The sequence below is a fragment of the Bombina bombina genome, chromosome 2, assembly GCF_027579735.1.
Source record: "Bombina bombina isolate aBomBom1 chromosome 2, aBomBom1.pri, whole genome shotgun sequence".
In the NCBI taxonomy this organism is placed as follows: Eukaryota; Metazoa; Chordata; class Amphibia; order Anura; family Bombinatoridae; genus Bombina; species Bombina bombina.
This window is the reverse complement of record NC_069500.1, coordinates 512,101,340-512,127,117: the sequence shown is the minus strand read 5'-3', so window position 1 is coordinate 512,127,117 and position 25,778 is coordinate 512,101,340. Positions and strand designations below refer to the sequence as shown.

The 25,778-nt window shown below is 34.0% G+C and overlaps 1 protein-coding gene across 1 annotated transcript in view; it reads right to left on the bottom strand.

The window, feature by feature from the left end:
* RPGRIP1 (RPGR interacting protein 1) overlaps positions 1–25,778 on the bottom strand; it is a 234,936-nt gene that overhangs the window by 117,896 nt on the left and 91,262 nt on the right. The window contains exons 9-12 of the mRNA XM_053699932.1: positions 17,481–17,554; positions 16,746–16,885; positions 14,823–14,983; positions 6,499–6,789 (exon numbers count right to left, since the gene is read on the bottom strand). Of these exons, the coding sequence (XP_053555907.1) occupies positions 6,499–6,789; positions 14,823–14,983; positions 16,746–16,885; positions 17,481–17,554 (666 nt within the window). The remainder of the gene's footprint in view (positions 1–6,498; positions 6,790–14,822; positions 14,984–16,745; positions 16,886–17,480; positions 17,555–25,778) is intronic.

The window sequence follows — 25,778 nt, the reverse complement described above, 5'->3', positions numbered from 1 at the left end:
TTGCATACTTATGTTTGTGTACATTACATATGTGTGTGTTACGGTATGTGTGTATATATGTGCATATAGAAGAATGACTTGCATACTTATGTTTGTGTACATTACATATGTGTGTGTTACGGTATGTGTGTATATATGTGCATATAGAAGAATGACTTGCATACTTATGTTTGTGTACATTACATATGTGTGTGTTACGGTATGTGTGTATATATGTGCATATAGAAGAATGACTTGCATACTTATGTTTGTGTACATTACATATGTGTGTGTTACGGTATGTGTGTATATATGTGCATATAGAAGAATGACTTGCATACTTATGTTTGTGTACATTACATATGTGTGTGTTACGGTATGTGTGTATATATGTGCATATAGAAGAATGACTTGCATACTTATGTTTGTGTACATTACATATGTGTGTGTTACGGTATGTGTGTATATATGTGCATATAGAAGAATGACTTGCATACTTATGTTTGTGTACATTACATATGTGTGTGTTACGGTATGTGTGTATATATGTGCATATAGAAGAATGACTTGCATACTTATGTTTGTGTACATTACATATGTGTGTTTATGGTATGTGTGTATATATGTGCATATAGAAGAATGACTTGCATACTTATGTTTGTGTACATTACATATGTGTGTTTATGGTATGTGTGTATATATGTGCATATAGAAGAATGACTTGCATACTTATGTTTGTGTACATTACATATGTGTGTGTTACGGTATGTGTGTATATATGTGCATATAGAAGAATGACTTGCATACTTATGTTTGTGTACATTACATATGTGTGTTTTACGGTATGTGTGTATATATGTGCATATAGAAGAATGACTTGCATACTTATGTTTGTGTACATTACATATGTGTGTGTTACGGTATGTGTGTATATATGTGCATATAGAAGAATGACTTGCATACTTATGTTTGTGTACATTACATATGTGTGTGTTACGGTATGTGTGTATATATGTGCATATAGAAGAATGACTTGCATACTTATGTTTGTGTACATTACATATGTGTGTTTTACGGTATGTGTGTATATATGTGCATATAGATGAATGACTTGCATACTTATGTTTGTGTACATTACATATGTGTGTGTTACGGTATGTGTGTATATATGTGCATATAGAAGAATGACTTGCATACTTATGTTTGTGTACATTACATATGTGTGTGTTACGGTATGTGTGTATATATGTGCATATAGAAGAATGACTTGCATACTTATGTTTGTGTACATTACATATGTGTGTGTTTACGGTATGTGTGTATATATGTGCATATAGAAGAATGACTTGCATACTTATGTTTGTGTACATTACATATGTGTGTGTTACGGTATGTGTGTATATATGTGCATATAGAAGAATGACTTGCATACTTATGTTTTGTGTACATTACATATGTGTGTGTTACGGTATGTGTGTATATATGTGCATATAGAAGAATGACTTGCATACTTATGTTTGTGTACATTACATATGTGTGTGTTACGGTATGTGTGTATATATGTGCATATAGAAGAATGACTTGCATACTTATGTTTGTGTACATTACATATGTGTGTTTATGGGTATGTGTGTATATATGTGCATATAGAAGAATGACTTGCATACTTTATGTTTGTGTACATTACATATGTGTGTTTATGGTATGTGTGTATATATGTGCATATAGAAGAATGACTTGCATACTTATGTTTGTGTACATTACATATGTGTGTGTTACGGTATGTGTGTATATATGTGCATATAGAAGAATGACTTGCATACTTATGTTTGTGTACATTACATATGTGTGTGTTACGGTATGTGTGTATATATGTGCATATAGAAGAATGACTTGCATACTTATGTTTGTGTACATTACATATGTGTGTGTTTACGGTATGTGTGTATATATGTGCATATAGAAGAATGACTTGCATACTTATGTTTGTGTACATTACATATGTGTGTGTTACGGTATGTGTGTATATATGTGCATATAGAAGAATGACTTGCATACTTATGTTTGTGTACATTACATATGTGTGTGTTACGGTATGTTTGTATATATGTGCATATAGAAGAATGACTTGCATACTTATGTTTGTGTACATTACATATGTGTGTGTTACGGTATGTGTGTATATATGTGCATATAGAAGAATGACTTGCATACTTATGTTTGTGTACATTACATATGTGTGTGTTACGGTATGTGTGTATATATGTGCATATAGAAGAATGACTTGCATACTTATGTTTGTGTACATTACATATGTGTGTTTATGGTATGTGTGTATATATGTGCATATAGAAGAATGACTTGCATACTTATGTTTGTGTACATTACATATGTGTGTGTTACGGTATGTGTGTATATATGTGCATATAGAAGAATGACTTGCATACTTATGTTTGTGTACATTACATATGTGTGTGTTACGGTATGTGTGTATATATGTGCATATAGAAGAATGACTTGCATACTTATGTTTGTGTACATTACATATGTGTGTTTTACGGTATGTGTGTATATATGTGCATATAGATGAATGACTTGCATACATATGTTTGTGTACATTACATATGTGTGTGTTACGGTATGTGTGTATATATGTGCATATAGAAGAATGACTTGCATACTTATGTTTGTGTACATTACATATGTGTGTTTTACGGTATGTGTGTATATATGTGCATATAGAAGAATGACTTGCATACTTATGTTTGTGTACATTACATATGTGTGTGTTACGGTATGTGTGTATATATGTGCATATAGAAGAATGACTTGCATACTTATGTTTGTGTACATTACATATGTGTGTTTTACGGTATGTGTGTATATATGTGCATATAGAAGAATGACTTGCATACTTATGTTTGTGTACATTACATATGTGTGTGTTACGGTATGTGTGTATATATGTGCATATAGAAGAATGACTTGCATACTTATGTTTGTGTACATTACATATGTGTGTGTTACGGTATGTGTGTTTATATGTGCATATAGAAGAATGACTTGCATACTTATGTTTGTGTACATTACATATGTGTGTGTTACGGTATGTGTGTATATATGTGCATATAGAAGAATGACTTGCATACTTATGTTTGTGTACATTACATATGTGTGTGTTACGGTATGTTTGTATATATGTGCATATAGAAGAATGACTTGCATACTTATGTTTGTGTACATTACATATGTGTGTTTATGGTATGTGTGTATATATGTGCATATAGAAGAATGACTTGCATACTTATGTTTGTGTACATTACATATGTGTGTGTTACGGTATGTGTGTATATATGTGCATATAGAAGAATGACTTGCATACTTATGTTTGTGTACATTACATATGTGTGTGTTACGGTATGTGTGTATATATGTGCATATAGAAGAATGACTTGCATACTTATGTTTGTGTACATTACATATGTGTGTGTTACGGTATGTGTGTATATATGTGCATATAGAAGAATGACTTGCATACTTATGTTTGTGTACATTACATATGTGTGTGTTATGGTATGTGTGTATATATGTGCATATAGAAGAATGACTTGCATACTTATGTTTGTGTACATTACATATGTGTGTGTTACGGTATGTGTGTATATATGTGCATATAGAAGAATGACTTGCATACTTATGTTTGTGTACATTACATATGTGTGTGTTACGGTATGTGTGTATATATGTGCATATAGAAGAATGACTTGCATACTTATGTTTGTGTACATTACATATGTGTGTTTTATGGTATGTGTGTATATATGTGCATATAGAAGAATGACTTGCATACTTATGTTTGTGTACATTACATATGCGTGTTTTACGGTATGTGTGTATATATGTGCATATAGAAGAATGACTTGCATACTTATGTTTGTGTACATTACATATGTGTGTGTTACGGTATGTGTGTATATATGTGCATATAGAAGAATGACTTGCATACTTATGTTTGTGTACATTACATATGTGTGTGTTACGGTATGTGTGTATATATGTGCATATAGAAGAATGACTTGCATACTTATGTTTGTGTACATTACATATGTGTGTGTTACGGTATGTGTGTATATATGTGCATATAGAAGAATGACTTGCATACTTATGTTTGTGTACATTACATATGTGTGTTTTACGGTATGTGTGTATATATGTGCATATAGATGAATGACTTGCATACTTATGTTTGTGTACATTACATATGTGTGTGTTACGGTATGTGTGTATATATGTGCATATAGAAGAATGACTTGCATACTTATGTTTGTGTACATTACATATGTGTGTTTTACGGTATGTGTGTATATATGTGCATATAGAAGAATGACTTGCATACTTATGTTTGTGTACATTACATATGTGTGTGTTACGGTATGTGTGTATATATGTGCATATAGAAGAATGACTTGCATACTTATGTTTGTGTACATTACATATGTGTGTTTTACGGTATGTGTGTATATATGTGCATATAGAAGAATGACTTGCATACTTATGTTTGTGTACATTACATATGTGTGTGTTACGGTATGTGTGTATATATGTGCATATAGAAGAATGACTTGCATACTTATGTTTGTGTACATTACATATGTGTGTGTTACGGTATGTGTGTTTATATGTGCATATAGAAGAATGACTTGCATACTTATGTTTGTGTACATTACATATGTGTGTGTTACGGTATGTGTGTATATATGTGCATATAGAAGAATGACTTGCATACTTATGTTTGTGTACATTACATATGTGTGTGTTACGGTATGTGTGTATATATGTGCATATAGAAGAATGACTTGCATACTTATGTTTGTGTACATTACATATGTGTGTGTTACGGTATGTGTGTATATATGTGCATATAGAAGAATGACTTGCATACTTATGTTTGTGTACATTACATATGTGTGTGTTATGGTATGTGTGTATATATGTGCATATAGAAGAATGACTTGCATACTTATGTTTGTGTACATTACATATGTGTGTGTTACGGTATGTGTGTATATATGTGTATATAGAAGAATGACTTGCATACTTATGTTTGTGTACATTACATATGTGTGTGTTACGGTATGTGTACATATATGTGCATATAGAAGAATGACTTGCATACTTATGTTTGTGTACATTACATATGTGTGTGTTACGGTATGTGTGTATATATGTGCATATAGAAGAATGACTTGCATACTTATGTTTGTGTACATTACATATGTGTGTTTTACGGTATGTGTGTATATATGTGCATATAGAAGAATGACTTGCATACTTATGTTTGTGTTCATTACATATGTGTGTGTTTTATGGTATGTGTGTATATATGTGCATATAGAAGAATGACTTGCATACTTATGTTTGTGTACATTACATATGTGTGTTTTACGGTATGTGTGTATATATGTGCATATAGAAGAATGACTTGCATACTTATGTTTGTGTACATTACATATGTGTGTTTATGGTATGTGTGTATATATGTGCATATAGAAGAATGACTTGCATACTTATGTTTGTGTACATTACATATGTGTGTTTTACGGTATGTGTGTATATATGTGCATATAGAAGAATGACTTGCATACTTATGTTTGTGTACATTACATATGTGTGTGTTTTATGGTATGTGTGTATATATGTGCATATAGAAGAATGACTTGCATACTTATGTTTGTGTACATTACATATGTGTGTTTATGGTATGTGTGTATATATGTGCATATAGAAGAATGACTTGCATACTTATGTTTGTGTACATTACATATGTGTGTGTTACGGTATGTGTGTATATATGTGCATATAGAAGAATGACTTGCATACTTATGTTTGTGTACATTACATATGTGTGTGTTACGGTATGTGTGTATATATGTGCATATAGAAGAATGACTTGCATACTTATGTTTGTATACATTACATATGCGTGTTTTACGGTATGTGTGTATATATGTGCATATAGAAGAATGACTTGCATACTTATGTTTGTGTACATTACATATGTGTGTGTTACGGTATGTGTGTATATATGTGCATATAGAAGAATGACTTGCATACTTATGTTTGTGTACATTACATATGCGTGTTTTACGGTATGTGTGTATATATGTGCATATAGAAGAATGACTTGCATACTTATGTTTGTGTACATTACATATGTGTGTTTTACGGTATGTGTGTATATATGTGCATATAGAAGAATGACTTGCATACTTATGTTTGTGTACATTACATATGTGTGGAAGTTGCTGTAGGTGTAATAAGTGAATAGCCTTTCAATCAAAGGGACATTAAACACTTAATACATTTTATAAGCATAGTATAGAAGTTATTCCCTTCCTTCCTCTAGTCATGGGTTCTGCTAAATTTATACCTATCTTTAATTACATTTCAGCGCCAATGTGATTACATAATATGTATTTAGTGTTTAGTGTCCCTCTAACTTCCTCCTCCATCTTGTACCTGGTAATCCTTGTTGATTTTATGCTGTAGGTTTAACATCTCCCGGGTCTTCTCCAGCTCATGGATGGTCTCAGCATGGGCTGCCTCTATGTCATGAATCTTTCTCTGCCTCTGCTTCTCATCTTCTTTGCTCATCTGCTCCTCTTCCTCCCTCATTTTATCAGAATTTTCTCTCTGTCTACCCCCCTCCTCATATAAATACTGTGTTCTCTTCTCATTTTCTCTTCTCTTGTTTTTCTCTTCATTCTTATTCAGTTTTCTTAGTTCCTGACACATTTCACAGTTTGCATCCTAAATTAATTCCATATATTAGGAAAACAGATTACAATCTCCTGGGTAATATAAACTACTTTCTATTTATAGAAAAACCATATAGCACTTTTATATTTTGCAAGTCATAGAAATTGTCCATTTAGTGAAGTAAACAATAAAGGCTAAATCATATGAAGCTGCTAAAATTGAGCCTAGATTAAAAGAGCAATTTTGTATGGCTGATCTCGGTGACCAGCGGCCAATGGGCAGCTAATCCCAGTACTGTATCCAAAAAGTAAAAAATAAATATTAGTATAGTTTACCAATCAGTGGGAAAAAGACTAGTTGTGGGAGACAGAACAGTTACTAGTCTACTCGGTGTTATATATGGCCACAAGTGAAATGTCTTATTAGTCCATTGCAGTTTCTAATTAGCCTGGAATTAGTTGACCAAAGGAAATTTCTAGCAATGTATCAGTGACGTGCGGTGAGGCCAGAGGCTGGTGAGGCACTACTGGCTATGATACACCCGAGAAACACATATATGAACCTGACAGAGGCAGCTTAAATTTACGATTAAATTGGAAGGTTTCAGGTCCAATTTACTGCTGTTATTAAATTTGCTTAATTCTCTTGGTATCCTTTGTTATTATTGGTTATTTGTAGAGCGCCAACAGATTCCGCAGCACTAGTTGAAGGATATGCAGTAATGCACTACTGGGTGCTAACTGAACACATGATATAAGCCACTGACAAGAGGCATATATGTGCAACCACCTATCAGCAGCTAGCTCCAAGTAGTATATTGCTTCGCCTGAGCCTACCTAGGTATGCTTTTCAAAGGATACCAAAAGAAAAAAGCAAATTAGATAACAGAAGTAACATGTAAAGTTGTTCAATATTGTATTTTTATCTGAAATATGAAAGATTTTTCAACTTTAATTGCTAAATTACATGGGCAAAATAAATAATGAAAATACATTGCAAACTATTTTCCATTATTCTTAACTAGGAAGGAATGCTTTTGTGTATGTCAGTAAAGAATCTATATGACCTGTAATGGGAATTCTGAACCTTCAAATTTGGAAATGTGTCATTTTGAATGCTAAATAATGTCTGTAAATGGCAAAAACAGTGTAATGATAAATGATAAGCAGGGATATCACCCTCACATACACAAACAGTAATATGCAGATAAGCAGGGAGATCACACTCACTTAGTCACACAGTAATATGTAGTTAAGCAGGGAGATCACCCTCACATAGTCACACAGTAATATGTAGATAAGCAGGGAGATCTCCCTCACATAGGCACACAGTAATATGTAGATAAGCAGGGAGATCACCCGACATAGGCACACAGTAGTATGTAGATAAGCAGGGAGATCACCCTCACATAGTCACACAGCAATATGTAGTTAAGCAGCAAGATCACCCTCACATAGTCACACAGTAATATGTAGTTAAGCAGAGAGATCACCCTCACATAGTAATATATAGATAAGCAGGGAGATCACCCTCACATAGTCACACAGTAATATTTAGTTAAGCAGAGAGATCACTCTCACATAGTCACACAGTAATATGTAGTTAAGCAGGGAGATCACCCTCAAATAGTCACACAGTAATATGTAGTTAAGCAGTGAGATCACCCTCACATAGTCACACAGTAATATGTAGTTAAGCAGAGAGATCACCCTCACATAGTAATATGTAGATAAGCAGGGAGATCACCCTCACATAGTCACACAGTAATATTTAGTTAAGCAGAGAGATCACCCTCACATTGTCACACAGTAATATGTAGTTAAGCAGGGAGATCACCCTCACATACACACACAATAATATGTAGATATACAGGGAGATCACCCTCACATACACACACAGTAATATTTAGTTAAGCATAGATAGTCTTGAGAAAGGCCTGGTAAAGGCCGAAACGCGTTGGCATACTGGTGAGCTCATTTTCATTTATCCTAAACTGTGTACAAACGGTTTTGCACTATTGTTTGTTTGTTTTTGTTTCATTACAGGTATTAGGATTTTTTTTCATTCTATTTTTATTTTTTTATATTTTTCTACACAATCACTTTGGTCCATCCTGCACAATGTTTTGATTTTGTATTTTTTATTTTGGTAACATTGTTTGGCCACAAGTTACTGTCATTTTTTCAGCATTTTTTAATCTATATTTTTGGATTTTTCTTATGGATTTTTTGTGTATTTTATATTTTTAACTACACTATTGGAGCACCGTTCACCACTACTCAACACATCATCAAGGTACTTGAGAAGAAGATAGACCACACACCAGCTTCACACTTAAGCTGTCACTTGGACTATTTTTTTAAACTTCTGTTCACATTGGCATATTCACTTTTTTACTTTTTACCTTTAAATCTGATCCTAGTGGTAGTACACGCCACTAATTCTTATTGTATTTTTATTTTATTTTTTGTACTCAGTGCACACATCTATACCATATGTTAGTTCTCCATGCATCTTTTAAACTGTTTTATCTTTACTGTTTTTAATTGTCACACTGTTTATTAAATTTCCCAGTTTTATTATATTTCCCTTGTGCATATACTTTCTAATCAGCCTTTTTAGCTTTCTAGCGCTCACTCTCTTAGTTTTAGATTATTTGCCATATTTGGAGTCTACTAGGAGACTCTTTGAGATTTAGCTTAAGGCTCCCTATCTTGCGCTTAGTCACCCACTCTATGATAAACAGGGAGATCACCCTCACATACAGTGGCGTCACTAGGGTTGGTGTCACCCGGCTCCCTATCTTGCGCTTAGTCACCCACTCTATGATAAACAGGGAGATCACCCTCACATACAGTGGCGTCACTAGGGTTGGTGTTACCCGGTGCGGTAAGTCATGGTGTCACCCCCCCCCCCCAGAAAGCAGACACACACAAAAACACAGGCAAACACACATACAAACACTCAGACACACTTAAACACATACTCAGATGCACACACAAACACTCGGAAACACACTCAGACACACACAAAAACACTGAGACACACAAAAACTCAGACACACACATACAAAATATGTAAACTGCACCGCATTAATTAGGATGCTCATGCCTAGAGCTGCTCCCTGGCTCAGCAGAACATCAAATGAAAGATAAACAGAGTACTCTAAAATAAATCACTGAAGAAAAGGTTTAGGCACGCAAACTATGAAAATTCTGCTCTCTGACTCTGTTCCAAGTCTGTCAGTGCACAGCCCTGGGCCGCATGTCACTGAGCAGTGAGCACAGATAGGCAGGCAGGTTTAGGCTAGCAGTGCAACTTTGCAAGCCCCACGGCACACCCACAACATTCATAGTGAAATTGAGCAGGGGAAGAGCAAAGTACAAACAAGCAAAAGCAGCCGGGAAAACTATTTGTTGAAATTGCAGCACTGGCTCAAGGGGAAAAAAATTGTGTGTCTACAACTTCCCCAGTCCCACTAATGTTCACAAATGCTAGCCTCTAATAAAATAATCTATGCATCTCAACATTGTATTTCTTTGAATTTCAATAAAATTTAAAAAATTTTTTTTTTTTTGGTGTCACCCCCTGGAGGGTGTCATCTGGGTGCGGCCCGCCCCCCCCCTAGTGACGCCACTGCTCACATAGTCACACAGTAATATGTAGATAAGCAGAGAGATCACCCTCACATAGTCACACAGTAATATGTAGATAAGCAGGGAGCTCACCCTCACATAGTCACACAGCAATATGTAGTTAAGCAGCGAGATCACCCTCACATAGTCACACAGTAATATGTAGTTAAGCAGGGAGATCACCCTCACATACACACACAGTAATATGAAGATAAACAGGGAGATCACCCTCACATAGTCACACAGTAATATGTAGATAAGCAGAGAGATCACACTCACATAGTCACACAGTAATATGTAGTTAAGCAGAGAGATCACCCTCACATAGTCACACAGTAATATGTAGATAAGCAGGGAGCTCACCCTCACATAGTCACACAGCAATATGTAGTTAAGCAGCGAGATCACCCTCACATAGTCACACAGTAATATGTAGTTAAGCAGGGAGATCACCCTCACATACACACACAGTAATATGAAGATAAACAGGGAGATCACCCTCACATAGTCACACAGTAATATGTAGATAAGCAGAGAGATCACACAGTAATATGTAGTTAAGCAGAGAGATCACCCTCACATAGTCACACAGTAATATGTAGTTAAGCAGAGAGATCACCCTCACATAGTCACACAGTAATATGTAGTTAAGCAGAGAGATCACCCTCACATAGTCCACAGTAATATGTAGTTAAGCAGAGAGATCACCCTCACATAGTCACACAGTAAAATGTAGATAAACAGGGAGATCACCCTCACATAGTAACACAGTAATATTTAGTTAAGCAGGGAGATCACCCTCACATAGTCACACAGTAATATGTAGTTAAGCAGAGAGATCACCCTCACATAGTCACACAGTAATATGTAGTTAAGCAGAGAGATCACCCTCACATAGTCACACAGTAATATGTAGTTAAGCAGAGAGATCACCCTCACATAGTCACACAGTAAAATGTAGATAAACAGGGAGATCACCCTCACATAGTAACACAGTAATATGTAGTTAAGCTGAGAGATCGCCCTCACATAGTCACACAGTAATATGTAGTTAAGCAGAGAGATCACCCACACATAGTCACAGAGTAATATGTAGTTAAGCAGAGAGATCACCCTCACATAGTCACACAGTAATATGTAGTTAAGCAGGGAGATCACCCTCACATATACACACAGTAATATGTAGACAAACAGGAAGATCACCCTCACATAGTAACACAGTAATATTTAGTTAAGCATATCTACCAATGCTCCTCCAGACCCAGGCACCAACTCTTTCTAACTGGCTGAAATGTGTACTTTGGGAAAAACTACTGCTATAGAAGTGACAGATAAAAGTATCACAGCCACTAGGTGGCAGTAAATAGCTGAGTTCAGTTCACTCATTAAAATGCTAACGTTTTTGTAATTTATCAGAGACTACAAGAGAGTGACTGTTAACACTGTGCTAGTGTTTAATCTATCAAATGTAAAGTGCCATTACATTTTTAACATATATAATATATGTTTTACACATATTATATATGTTAAATGTAGTTTGAGTAAATTGAGTTTCCATGCTGACAGATGCAAGGGGTGATGCAGCTCTAAAACATCAAATAACAAAAATTTGTAAGGGGGCAATTAGATTGATATTCTTAAAGAATTTCATAGTCCAAACTCCAGATCCACCCTACAGATATTGCTGGCCAACCACTGTGGCATGTAACCAATGTAATGTTCAAGTCACGGACATGGCAAACATAAGTGCTAGTTGGCTGGCAGTTAAACTGCTAGCCTGGCTAGCACTCATGTTTTTTGCCAGGGCCGCATGACTTGGGCATTACATTGGTTTACATGATGATGCCATGAATACTGTATGTGTCCCCAGTCTGCTATAATAGCCTTCCCTCTGAGTGCTGCCACCCTGTACACTGGCTGTCACAACCCCTGTGCCAGCCAGCAGAAGCACTTTTAATACGATGGGCTAAGGCAGGCTGTGTGTGAGTTGCAACTTGCAGTGCAGTGTGCACTGTGGAGTCTGTGACTAACTGGACCTGAATTAGCTTGACCATTGGCATTCTGCACATATCTATCTCTGGCTGGTCAGTACAGAGACAGACTGGTAGACTTCTGCTTTGTGGAGTTGACACTGCAGTGAGCAGTAGCGGTAATCACTGTCTGCTCTGTACTGACCAGCCAGAGATAGATACGCTGTACAACGTCAATGACGAACACCAGAGTCGAGAAGAACTTGAAGACACTGCTGCAGTGCTGCACCTCACACAGAGTAGAGTCCTAGATACAGTCTAGAGAGACACCTGACTTCACTGACGGTCACAGACACTCTGACACAGACAGGAGTGGAATGGAGATGCCAGTCTGTCACACAGTTCTCATGTGGGTGTTGTACTCACTGACCTCCTGACTGACCGTTAAGACCTGGCTGCTGATGATCCTCTCAATTGCACTGAGTCAGTGACGCACGTGACAGCTCTCACTTTCCCGCCCGCAGTCAGTCCCAGAGTTAGACATGCTCCTGTCTGATTGGCTGAGGGGCGGGCAGGGATCCCGAAGCTTCTAGAGACCAGCCTCCGGTGGGAGCGGTATGGGCCGCAAAAGAGATAAGCATTAAGCTTACCACCACTGGGTGGCAGTCTCTAGAGGCCCATACAAAAACATACATTTATATTGCGCAACGGAAGGGTAGCTGAATGGCTAACAGCCTCTACTTCCTTGCGCAATATGAATGTATGTACTCCTCCTGTGTGTGATGTGATGTAACAGATTATTTTTTATAATTATTATTAGAGGTGTAATTACAGACATTAACCAGGGGAGGTGCTGCCTCACCTGCCACCTATGAATGCACATCACTACAATGTATATATCAGTAGGTGTTCTTTAGGGAGATATAGTTAGGATGTTCATGTAGGGGTTGTTGAGGGGTACTGTGATGGAGGAGAATGTAGAGAGCTCCCATAGGCATTGGAGGGTAGCCTTATAGGTATTGGAGAATATTCCAGTGAGGGAGGTCATATAGGGGAGTCCCTTGGGTGATGTTGGGTACTGCAGCTAGCAGGGTTGCACTGGCAATGCTGAACTGGCAAAAGTGGGTGAAACGTTAGCAAAATTATTTCAGATGATTTAAAATATAGTAAACAATGCAGTACTGCATTGTTTACTTGGATGTATTGGTAGAGGTATTTGCAGCAGAAATAGTAAGGTTGCAAAAGGGTTTAGATATACACAGAGCCAACACAAAACAATACAAGCTCCCAAATTAGATACCTAATAGACGCGAAGAATAGTCATAGCAGTACAGAAAGATGGAGCGCCAAAAAGGCTAAAGTATCACCCTATTCAATTAACAATCTATATTAAAATCCAGTTTTATAGAAAAATAGTAAAATCAACATTTATTATAAAAATGACAGGTAATAGGGTACCCTATATTAGACCAAATTATATTTTAAAAAGTACATAAGATGGTTTAACAAAAGAACAAGTGAGATAATTTGGTGGTGTTCTCAAATATTTCTGATGAGAAATAACCAGTGTTGAAAGTTGTAATAATGTTTAGCTCTATATTTGTGTTCAAACATTAGTAAAAATTCAAGCATGGTCCTTTTTCAAGTAGTAGGCCCACATAGGTTTTTATTCCCATTTGTTACATTATTGCACTATGTGAGTTTTATTTCCACAGGTATCGACACCATTGGATTTATTACTTCTTTGGTTCACCGTCCATTTTTATTTTTCCTTATTTTTTCTTATTTTTATTTTTTATTTTTCATTTTTTCTACACTTCTTTGAGGACTCCAACCTGGATCTCCTGGACACTATTCACTTGGATTTTTACTAATATTTGGACACAATTATAGAGGACTAATCACGATCTAAACATTATTATAACTTTTAACACTGGTTATTTCTCATCAGAAATATTTGAGACCACCACCAAATTATCTCACTTGTACTTTTGTTAAACCATCTTATGTACTTTTTAAAATATAATTTGGTCTAATATAGGGTACCCTATTACCTGTTATTTTTATTATAATAAATGTTTATTACAGTTGGGGCTTTACATTGTGACTGGGTTTTTTTACAGTGGGGGCACTAGTGTAAATTGTATGGTGCTAAATGTTGCTTACAGGAATGTGATACTCTCGCTATTATTTTATAGTGTTTCCAATAAAAATTAATAGCTAGGGCTTTTTATTGTGTTTTTTTTTTTTTTTAAACGTGGCAGATTGATACTTAAATACTGACAGGAACATGATTACAAGCAAACATCAAATTATAGAAACAAGGTTGAATCAATGTGACCATCCTGTTATTTCATATGTCATTCATATAGGATCTAGCCCTTAGCTTTCTCTATAAATATTACAAACAACAATATAACTATTTTTATAAGAGAGAAATAATAGTTGTGATAGAAAGTAAAATTATTTTTTTTTTTACCTGAGTTTGTTGTATTGTCATTTCCTCTTCTCCTTGGACTTTGACTGTTTTTGAAAACAAAATGGCTGACACTTTGGTTTGAAGTTCATGAACTTCTTCAATTTTCTCTAGGAGATGAGTTTGCAGCCTGGAAACTTCTTTCTTTAAATATTCATTTTGTTCTAAGGAATAATACTGAGTTTAAAATCTACATAAACAAAAACAGATCCAAACACTATGCATAAGTCATGTTTAATGACTATAAGCTTGAGGCTATTCCCCACTTCCCTCTAGTCAGGGGTGCAGCCCAGTTGAAATCTGGCTTCCACATGTATTCCAGGGCTGATGTGTTTGCACATGTGCAGCAACTATCCTTCAGATACCTGCATTGAAACCTAAGTTCCAAAATGGTGGCCCTTACTGTATAATTACAAGGAGGTGCATGAAATATATGTATGTTTAATATCCCTTTAGTGCTGCATGTAGGGAACTTTTTTGTTTGTCATCAGGAGCTACATAAATATATTAATTGCATTAAAATATGTACTTTACATACAAATAATAATAATAATAAAATGAAGGTGTCTTTCTCACATCTTTTCCTGCATGTCCTCTCACTACCTCAAGCTAAATCTCTCCAAAACTGAGTTCCTTATTTTCCCCCATTCTTCCAAAATCTCCACCCCCCAATCTCTCTATAACTGTCGATAACTCCATAATTACCCCTACCCCACAAGCCCGATGTCTCGGGTTCACATTCGACTCAGATCTTTCTTTCACTCCTCGCATTCAGTCCTTGGCTAAAGCCTGCCACTTCCACCTTTAAAACATCTCTAAAATTAGACATTTGCTTACACAAGACACAACTAAGATTTTAATCCACTCTCTCATCCTTTCCCGCCTCTATTACTGCAACTCTGTCCTCTCTGGTCTCCCCAGCTGCCGTCTAGCTTCTTTAAATCCATAATGAATGCCTCTGCCAGGCTTATCTTCCTTACACGTCGCTCTTCATCTGCTGCACCTCTCTGCCAATCCCTTCACTGGCTTCCTCTTGCCTCTAGGGTTAAACACAAAATTCTCACTCTGACATACAAAGCCCTCAACTGCACTGCTCCCCCTATATCTCAGACCTTGTCTCCAGATACTCTCCCTCCCGTCCCCTCCGCTCTGCTCATGGCCTCCTACTCTCCTCCTCTCTTGTTACCTCATTACACTCCCATTTACAGGATTTCTCCAGGCTGGCTCCCATCCTGTGGAACTCTTTGCCTCGATCCACAAGACTCTCCCCTAGTTTTGAAAGCTTCAAGTGCTCCCTAAAGACTCTACTGTTCAGGGTTGCATACAACCTAAACAAACCTTTCTTATACCAGTTCCTCTCCTCCATTGCTATCCCCTGAACCCCCTTAGCATGTGCTAAGAGTCCAGCTGTTTGCAGATCACCTTCTTAAGAGCTGACTGCAACAGCGCGACTCTTGGCAGGGACCTCTACCCATTTGCTACCTATAATTGTTTTGTTGTACTCTGCCTTTGTTTATAGCGCTGTAGAATCTCTTGGTGCTCTACAAATAACCGATAATAATAATATGTATGTATTGGGTACTTGTAAAGCACGGCTAATCACCGTAGGGGTCTCAAGGGGCTGCTCATTTTATCAACCTTGGAAAGGATGAAAGGCTGAGTGGACCTCGCCGGGGATCGAACCTGCAACCCTCGGGTTGCTACAGATCTCAGCCACAGTGCATTAGCATGCTGAGCTATCTGTCCAGCAAGGGGTATACATTTAAAAGACTTTTTTTTATTATTTATTCATTATTGAAAGTATAAAATTACATATACCAAAGTCACACAATGGTTTCAGTAATAAAGCATAATTCTAAGCATTAAATAGAGACTTTTTATTGATAACTTACTACAGCCCTTAGTACATGTATGGTGATTACAAACCTCTTTCATACTGTAGCTGCTCGGTGTTCTGCATCATTTTGGACAGATGGGAACTGAGCTGGCTCTCTAGCTGTGAATTTTTTTCAAGCATTTCCTTTTCTGTCGCTTTAAAAGAGTTGAGATGATCAGAATCCAAAGAACTGCAGAGCAAAGGGATAGAAATGAGTGATGTCCAAATACAATTAAAGCCAGGGCCAGTCTACTCCAGAATTTTTGTTGTTTAAAAAGATAGGTTATCCCTTTATTACCCATTCCCCAGTTTTGCATAACCAACACTGTTATCTTAATATACTTTTTACCTCTGTGATTACCTTGTATCTAAGCCTCTGCAGACTGCCCCCTTATTTTAGTTATTTTGACAGACATGTATCCTAGCCAATCATTGCTGACTCCTAGGTAACTCCCTGTGTGTGAGCACGTTATCTATATGGCACACATGAACTTATGCCCTCTTGCTTTGATAAACTGTCAAAATGCCCTGAGATACGAGGCGGCCTTCAAGGGCTTAGCAATTAGCACATGAGCCTACCTAGGTTTAGCTTTCAAAAAAGAATAGTAATAGAACAAAGAAACTTTGATGATAAAAGTAAATTAAAAAGTTGGTTAAAATCACATGCCATATCTGAATCATGAAGGTTTATTTTTAACTAGACTTCCCCTTTAAGAAAGCACATTAAAACAACAGTACAAGGTAAAATATTTACACATTCTTCAAATACATCGTCTTCCTCTCACCTCTTCAAAAGATTATCATAATTCTCTTTGAGAAGTTCTTTTTCCTTCTCTAAGTCACCGACTCTCTCCTTGGACTGAAAGAAATTCATAATAGATGTTAATAGTAAACTTTGCATAAAGTGTGATTCAGGAGAAAAAATACTCTGAGCAATGAAATATGCTTTATACAAAAATCAAAACAACCCCCACCTCAAACAAGCAAATCAATTTAGGGGTATATATTGGCCTAGGGCAGTTTTTTTTTGGGGGGGGGTAGCAAACTATATATAAAAATTTTATATTTTGTTGTTATTAAAAATATATACTAATTGTATTATAAGTCTCTGGTTACCTTGCAGTCTGGCTGTAAGAAACATATTAGACAACTAAGGGGAGACAGCAGATTCCCCAGTACCCATTAAACTGTAAGCTCCTCCTGTACTAGTTTTGATAACTAGTTAAAAGATAACTATAATAGGGCAGCACAAACATTAGGCTCACCACTGACTCTATCAGAAGGTCTATAACATATTAGGATTTTACATAGAACAACACTGACACAAGGGAGAGTTGTTCTAAAACTTAAATGGCTGTAATTCTGGAGCATTTAGGATTCCTTTAGATTGGATAAACAAAGGAAAAGCTTTATGTAACAGGTGACGTTCTAGATGTCTTTCCAGGCTTTGCACAAAACAGTTTGAACCCCCCCCCCCCCAAAATAAATGGCCAATGAAAAAAAAAGTATAATGACTGACAGCCTTCTGTTTCTTTATTATTGTCTCCTAACAACTGCCGGTCCTGTGTGTGGTTAACCCTTTTCTTATCCTTTTGTTTCAATATCTGATTAACAATTTTGTAATTAAATTAAGAAAATCTGCAATGTTCTCTACTTTAACTGAAAATTGTAGTTTTTTTTTCCATTTGACCCCAGAGAGCATTCCATTGATGTGATCACCCTGCCCTTCTACATGCTACACAATGATTGCTTGATATGTGCAACTGCTAAAAAAAGACAAACAACACTTAGAGGACATAAGACCTACATTTTTCTTCCATGATTCAGATACAGCATACAATTTAAACAACTTTCCAATGTAGTTCTATTATCTACTTTGCTTAGTGCTTTTGGTATCCTTTGTTGAAAAAGCATACCTAGGTAGGCTCAGGAGGTGGGAGCAAGTTGCTGATTGGTGGCTGCACGTATATGCACGTATATGACTCTTGTCATTGGCTTACCAATGTTTTCAGCTACCTCCCAGTAAGTGCTCTTTCAACACAACAAAGGATAAAAAGACAATGAAGCAAAATTGATAATAGAAGTAAATTGGAAAGTTGTTGCCGCTAGCAGGGGGTGTCAATCATCCTGATCGTATCTGATCGGGAGGACTGTTATACGCCACCTTTAAAGGTGGGGGATGAGTTAAGGAGCAGCGGTCTTTTTAACTTATGTTTCCTGAAGGCTCGCGTGGGAACAGCTGCATTCCCAGCATAGTAAATCTACCCTATTATCTTTAACTCATTGGCAGCTACAACTGCTTTTATAGACAGTGCATGAAACAGGTTTTAGAGAAGAGGATCTTCTGTCCTTTCTTCCTATCTATCTATCTATCTATCTATCTATCTATCTATCTATCTATCTATCTATCTATCTTTCTTCCTATCTTTCTTTCTTTCTTCCTTTCTTTCTTTCTTTCTTTCTTTCTTTCTTCCTATCTTTCTTTCTTTCTTTCTTTCTTTCTTCCTATCTTTCTTTCTTTCTTTCTTTCTTTCTATCTTTCTATCTTTCTTTCTTTCTTCCTATCTTTCTTTCTTTCTTTCTTTCTTTCTATCTTTCTTTCTTCCTTTCTTTCTTTCTTTCTTTCTTTCTTTCTTTCTTTCTTTCTTTCTTTCTTTCTTTCTTTCTTTCTTTCTTTCTTTCTTTCTTTCTTTCTTTCTTTCTTTCTTTCTTTCTTTCTTCCTATCTTTCTTTCTTTCTTTCTTTCTTTCTTTCTTTCTTTCTTTCTTCCTATCTTTCTTTCTTTCTTTCTTTCTTTCTTTCTTCCTATCTTTCTATCTTTCTTTCTTTCTTTCTTTCTTCCTATCTTTCTTTCTTTCTTTCTTTCTTCCTATCTTTCTATCTTTCTATCTTTCTTTCTTCCTATCTTTCTTTCTTTCTTCCTATCTTTCTTTCTTCCTAATCTTTCTTTCTTTCTTTATACCTAATCTTTCTTTCTTTCTTTCTTCTTTCTTTCTTTCTTTCTTTCTTTCTTTCTTTCTTTCTTTCTTTCTTTCTTTCTTTCTTTCTTTCTTTCTTCCTATCTTTCTTTCTTTCTATCTTTCTATCTTTCTTTCTTTCTTTCTTTCTTTCTTTCTATCTTTCTATCTTTCTTTCTTTCTTTCTTCCTATCTTTCTTTCTTTCTTTCTTTCTATCTTTCTTTCTTTCTTTCTTTCTTTCTTTCTTTCTTTCTTCCTATCTTTCTATCTTTCTTTCTTTCTTTCTTTCTTCCTATCTTTCTTTCTTTCTTTCTTTCTTTCTTTTTCTTTCTTTCTTTCTTCCTATCTTTCTATCTTTCTATCTTTCTTCCTATCTTTCTATCTTTCTATCTTTCTTTCTTTCTTCCTATCTTTCTTTCTTTCTTCCTATCTTTCTTTCTTTCTTTCTATCTTTCTTTCTTTCTTCCTATCTTTCTTTCTTTCTTTCTTTCTTTCTTTCTTTCTTTCTTTCTTTCTTTCTTTCTTTTCTTTCTTTCTTTCTTTCTTTCTTTCTTTCTTTCTTTCTTTCTTCCTATCTTTCTTTCTTTCTATCTTTTTATCTTTCTTTCTTTCTTTCTTTCTTTCTTTCTATCTTTCTATCTTTCTTTCTTTCTTTCTTTCTTCCTATCTTTCTTTCTTTCTTTCTTTCTTTCTTTCTTTCTTTCTTTCTATCTTTCTTTCTTTCTTCCTTTCTTTCTTTCTTTCTTTCTTTCTTCCTATCTTTCTTTCTTTCTTTCTTTCTTTCTTTCTTTCTTTCTTTCTTTCTTCCTATCTTTCTTTCTATCTTTCTATCTTTCTTTCTTTCTTCCTATCTTTCTTTCTTTCTATCTTTCTTTCTTCCTATCTTTCTTTCTTTCTTTCTTTCTTTCTTTCTTTCTTTCTTTCTTTCTTCCTTTCTTTCTTTCTTTCTTTCTTTCTTTCTTTCTTTCTTTCTTTCTTTCTTTCTTTCTTTCTATCTTTCTTTCTTTCTTCCTATCTTTCTTTCTTTCTTTCTTTCTTTCTTCCTATCTTTCTATCTTTCTATCTTTCTTTCTTTCTTTCTTTCTTCCTATCTTTCTTTCTTTCTTTCTTTCTTTCTTTCTTTCTTTCTTTCTTTCTTTCTTTCTTCCTATCTTTCTTTCTTTCTTTCTTTCTTTCTTCTTTCTTTCTTTCTTCCTATCTTTCTTTCTTTCTTTCTTTCTTTCTTTCTTTCTTTCTTTCTTCCTATCTTTCTTTCTTTCTTTCTTTCTTTCTTTCTTTCTTTCTTTCTTTCTTCTATCTTTCTTTCTTTCTTTCTTTCTTTCTTTCTTTCTATCTTTCTTTCTTTCTTTCTTTCTTTCTTTCTTCCTTTCTTTCTTTCTTTCTTTCTTTCTTTCTTTCTTTCTTCCTATCTTTCTTCCTATCTTTCTTTCTTTCTTTCTTTCTTTCTTTCTTTCTTTCTTTCTTTCTTTCTTTCTTTCTTTCTTTCTTTCTTTCTTTCTTTCTTTCTTCTATCTTTCTTTCTTTCTTTCTTTCTTTCTTTCTTTCTTTCTATCTTTCTTTCTATCTTTCTTTCTATCTTTCTTTCTATCTTTCTTTCTATCTTTCTTTCTTTCTTTCTTTCTTCCTATCTTTCTTTCTTTCTTTCTTTCTTTCTTTCTATCTTTCTTTCTATCTTTCTTTCTTTCTTTCTTTCTTTCTTTCTTTCTTTCTTTCTTTCTTCCTATCTTTCTTTCTTTCTTCCTATCTTTCTTTCTTTCTTCCTATCTTTCTTTCTTTCTATCTTTCTTTCTTTCTTTCTTTCTTTCTTTCTTTCTTTCTTTCTTTCTTTCTATCTTTCTTTCTTTCTTTCTTTCTTTCTTTCTTTCTTTCTTTCTTTCTTCCTATCTTTCTTTCTTTCTTTCTTCCTATCTTTCTTTCTTTCTTTCTTTCTTTCTTTCTTTCTTTCTTTCTTTCTTCCTATCTTTCTTTCTTTCTTTCTTTCTTTCTTTCTTTCTTCCTATCTTTTTTCTTTCTTTCTTTCTTTCTTTCTTTCTTCCTATCTTTCTTTCTTTCTTTCTTTCTTTCTTTCTTTCTTTCCTTCTTTCTTTCTATCTTTCTTTCTATCTTTCTTTCTTTCTTTCTTTCTTTCTTTCTTTCTTTCTTTCTTCCTATCTTTCTTCCTATCTTTCTTTCTTTCTTTCTTCCTATCTTTCTTTCTTCGTATCTTTCTTTCTTTCTTTCTTTCTTTCTTTCTTTGTTTCTTTCTTTATTTCATTCTTTCTTTCTTCCTATCTTTCTTTCTTCCTATCTTTCTTTCTTTCTTTCTTTCTTTCTTTCTTTCTTTCTTTCTTTCTTTCTTTCTTTCTTTCTTTCTTTCTTTCTTTCTTCCTATCTTTCTTTCTTTCTTTCTTTCTTTCTTTCTTTCTTTCTTTCTTCCTATCTTTCTTTCTTTCTTTCTTTCTTTCTTTCTTTCTTTCTTTCTTTCTTTCTTTCTATCTTTCTTTCTATCTTTCTTTCTTTCTTTCTTTCTTTCTTTCTTTCTTTCTATCTTTCTTTCTATCTTTCTTTCTTTCTTTCTTTCTATCTTTCTTTCTATCTTTCTTTCTTTCTATCTTTCTTTCTTCCTTTCTTTCTTTCTTTCTTTCTTTCTTTCTATCTTTCTTTCTATCTTTCTTTCTTTCTTTCTTTCTTTCTTTCTTTCTTTCTTTCTTTCTTTCTTCCTATCTTTCTTTCTTTCTTTCTTTCTTTCTTTCTTTCTTTCTTTCTTTCTATCTTTCTTTCTATCTTTCTTTCTTTCTTTCTTTCTATCTTTCTTTCTATCTTTCTTTCTTTCTTTCTTTCTTTCTTTCTTTCTTTCTTTCTTTCTTTCTTCCTATCTTTCTTTCTTTCTTTCTTTCTTTCTTTCTTTCTTTCTTTCTTTCTTTCTTTCTTTCTTTCTTTCTTTCTTTCTTCCTATCTTTCTTTCTTTCTTTCTATCTTTCTTTCTTTCTTTCTTTCTTTCTTTCTTTCTTTCTTTCTTTCTTCCTATCTTTCTTTCTTTCTTCCTATCTTTCTTTCTTTCTTTCTTTCTTTCTTTCTTCCTATCTTTCTTTCTTCCTATCTTTCTTTCTTTCTTTCTTTCTTTCTTTCTTCCTATCTTTCTTTCTTTCTTTCTTTCTTTCTTTCTTTCTTTCTTTCTTTCTTTCTTCCTATCTTTCTTTCTTTCTTTCTTTCTTCCTATCTTTCTTCCTATCTTTCTTTCTTTCTTTCTTTCTTTCTTTCTTTCTTTCTTCCTATCTTTCTTTCTTTCTTTCTTTCTTTCTTTCTTTCTTTCTTTCTTTCTTTCTTTCTTTCTATCTTTCTTTCTTTCTTTCTTTCTTTCTTCCTATCTTTCTTTCTTCCTATCTTTCTTTCTTTCTTTCTTTCTTTCTTTCTTTCTTCCTATCTTCCTTTCTTTCTTTCTTTCTTTCTTTCTTTCTTTCTTCCTATCTTTCTTTCTTTCTATCTTTCTTTCTTCCTATCTTTCTTTCTTTCTTTCTTTCTTTCTTTCTTTCTTTCTTTCTTTCTTTCTTTCTTTCTTTCTTTCTTCCTATCTTTCTTTCTTTCTTTCTTTCTTTCTTCCTATCTTTCTTTCTTTCTTTCTTTCTTTCTTTCTTTCTTTCTTTCTTTCTTTCTTTCTTTCTTTCTTCCTATCTTTCTTTCTTTCTTTCTTTCTTTCTTTCTTTCTTCCTATCTTTCTTTCTTTCTTTCTTTCTTTCTTTCTTTCTTCCTATCTTTCTATCTTTCTATCTTTCTTTCTTTCTTTCTTTCTTTCTTCCTATCTTTCTATCTTTCTATCTTTCTTTCTTTCTTTCTTTCTTTCTTTCTTTCTTTCTTCCTATCTTTCTTTCTTTCTTTCTTTCTTTCTTTCTTTCTTTCTTTCTTTCTTTCTTTCTTTCTTTCTTTCTTCCTATCTTTCTTTCTTTCTTTCTTTCTTTCTTTCTTCCTATCTTTCTTTCTTTCTTTCTTTCTTCCTATCTTTCTTCCTATCTTTCTTTCTTTCTTTCTTTCTTTCTTTCTTCCTATCTTTCTTTCTTTCTTTCTTTCTTTCTTTCTTTCTTTCTTTCTTTCTTTCTTTCTTTCTTTCTTTCTTTCTTTCTTCCTATCTTTCTTTCTTCCTATCTTTCTTTCTTTCTTTCTTTCTTTCTTTCTTTCTTTCTTTCTTTCTTCCTATCTTCCTTTCTTTCTTTCTTTCTTTCTTTCTTCCTATCTTTCTTTCTTCCTATCTTTCTTTCTTTCTATCTTTCTTTCTTCCTATCTTTCTTTCTTTCTTTCTTTCTTTCTTTCTTCCTATCTTTCTTTCTTTCTTTCTTTCTTTCTTTCTTTCTTTCTTTCTTCTTTCTTCTTTCTTTCTTTCTTTCTTTCTTTCTTTCTTCCTATCTTCTTTCTTTCTTTCTTCCTATCTTTCTTTCTTCTATCTTTCTTTCTTTCTTTCTTTCTTTCTTCTATCTTTCTTTCTTTCTTTCTTTCTTTCTTTCTTTCTTCCTATCTTTCTTTCTTTCTTTCTTTCTTTCTTTCTTTCTTTCTTTCTTTCTTTCTTTCTTTCTTTCTTTCTTTCTTCCTATCTTTCTATCTTTCTTTCTTTCTTCCTATCTTTCTTTCTTTCTTTCTTTCTTTCTTTCTTTCTTTCTTTCTTCCTATCTTTCTATCTTTCTTTCTTTCTTTCTTTCTTTCTTCCTATCTTTCTTTCTTTCTTTCTTTCTTTCTTCCTATCTTTCTATCTTTCTATCTTTCTTTCTTTCTTCCTATCTTTCTTTCTTTCTTTCTTTTTTTCTTTCTTTCTTTCTTTCTTTCTTTCTTTATTTCTATCTTTCTTTCTTTCTTTCTTTCTTTATTTCTATCTTTCTTTCTTTCTTTCTTCCTATCTTTCTTTCTTTCTTTCTTTCTTTCTTTCTTTCTTTCTTTCTTTCTTTCTTTCTTTCTTTCTTTCTTTCTTTCTTTCTTTCTTTCTTTCTTTCTTTCTTTCTTTCTTTCTTTCTTTCTTTCTTTCTTTCTTTCTTTCTTCCTATCTTTCTTTCTTTCTTTCTTTCTTTCTTTCTTTCTTTCTTTCTTTCTTCCTATCTTTCTATCTTTCTTTCTTTCTTTCTTTCTTTCTTTCTTCCTATCTTTCTTTCTTTCTTTCTTTCTTTCTTCCTATCTTTCTATCTTTCTATCTTTCTTTCTTTCTTCCTATCTTTCTTTCTTTCTTTCTATCTTTCTTTCTTCCTATCTTTCTTTCTTTCTTTCTTTCTTTCTTTCTTTCTTTCTTTCTTTCTTTCTTCCTATCTTTCTTTCTTCCTATCTTTCTTTCTTCCTATCTTTCTTTCTTTCTTTCTTTCTTTCTTTCTTTCTTTCTTCCTATCTTTCTTTCTTCCTATCTTTCTTTCTTTCTTTCTTTCTTTCTTTCTTTCTTCCTATCTTTCTATCTTTCTTTCTTTCTTTCTTTCTTTCTTCCTATCTTTCTTTCTTTCTTTCTTTCTTTCTTCCTATCTTTCTATCTTTCTATCTTTCTTTCTTTCTTCCTATCTTTCTTTCTTTCTTCCTATCTTTCTTTCTTTCTTTCTTTCTTCCTATCTTTCTTTCTTTCTTTCTTTCTTTCTTTCTTTCTTTCTTTCTTTCTTCCTATCTTTCTTTCTTTCTTTCTTCCTATCTTTCTTTCTTTCTTTCTTTTTTTCTTTCTTTCTTTCTTTCTTTCTTTCTATCTTTCTTTCTTTCTTCCTATCTTTCTTTCTTTCTTTCTTTCTTTCTTTCTTTCTTTCTTTCTTTCTTTCTTTCTTTCTTTCTTCCTATCTTTCTTTCTTTCTATCTTTCTATCTTTCTTTCTTTCTTTCTTCCTATCTTTCTTTCTTTCTTTCCTTCTTTCTTTCTTTCTTTCTTTCTTTCTATCTTTCTTTCTTTCTTCATTTCTTTCTTTCTTTCTTTCTTTCTTTCTTCCTATCTTTCTTTCTTTCTTTCTTCCTATCTTTCTTTCTTTCTTTCTTTCTTTCTTTCTTTCTTTCTTTCTTCCTATCTTTCTTTCTTTCTTCCTATCTTTCTTTCTTTCTATCTTTCTTTCTTCCTATCTTTCTTTCTTTCTTTCTTTCTTTCTTTCTTTCTTCCTATCTTTCTTTCTTTCTTTCTTTCTTTCTTTCTTTCTTTCTTTCTTCCTA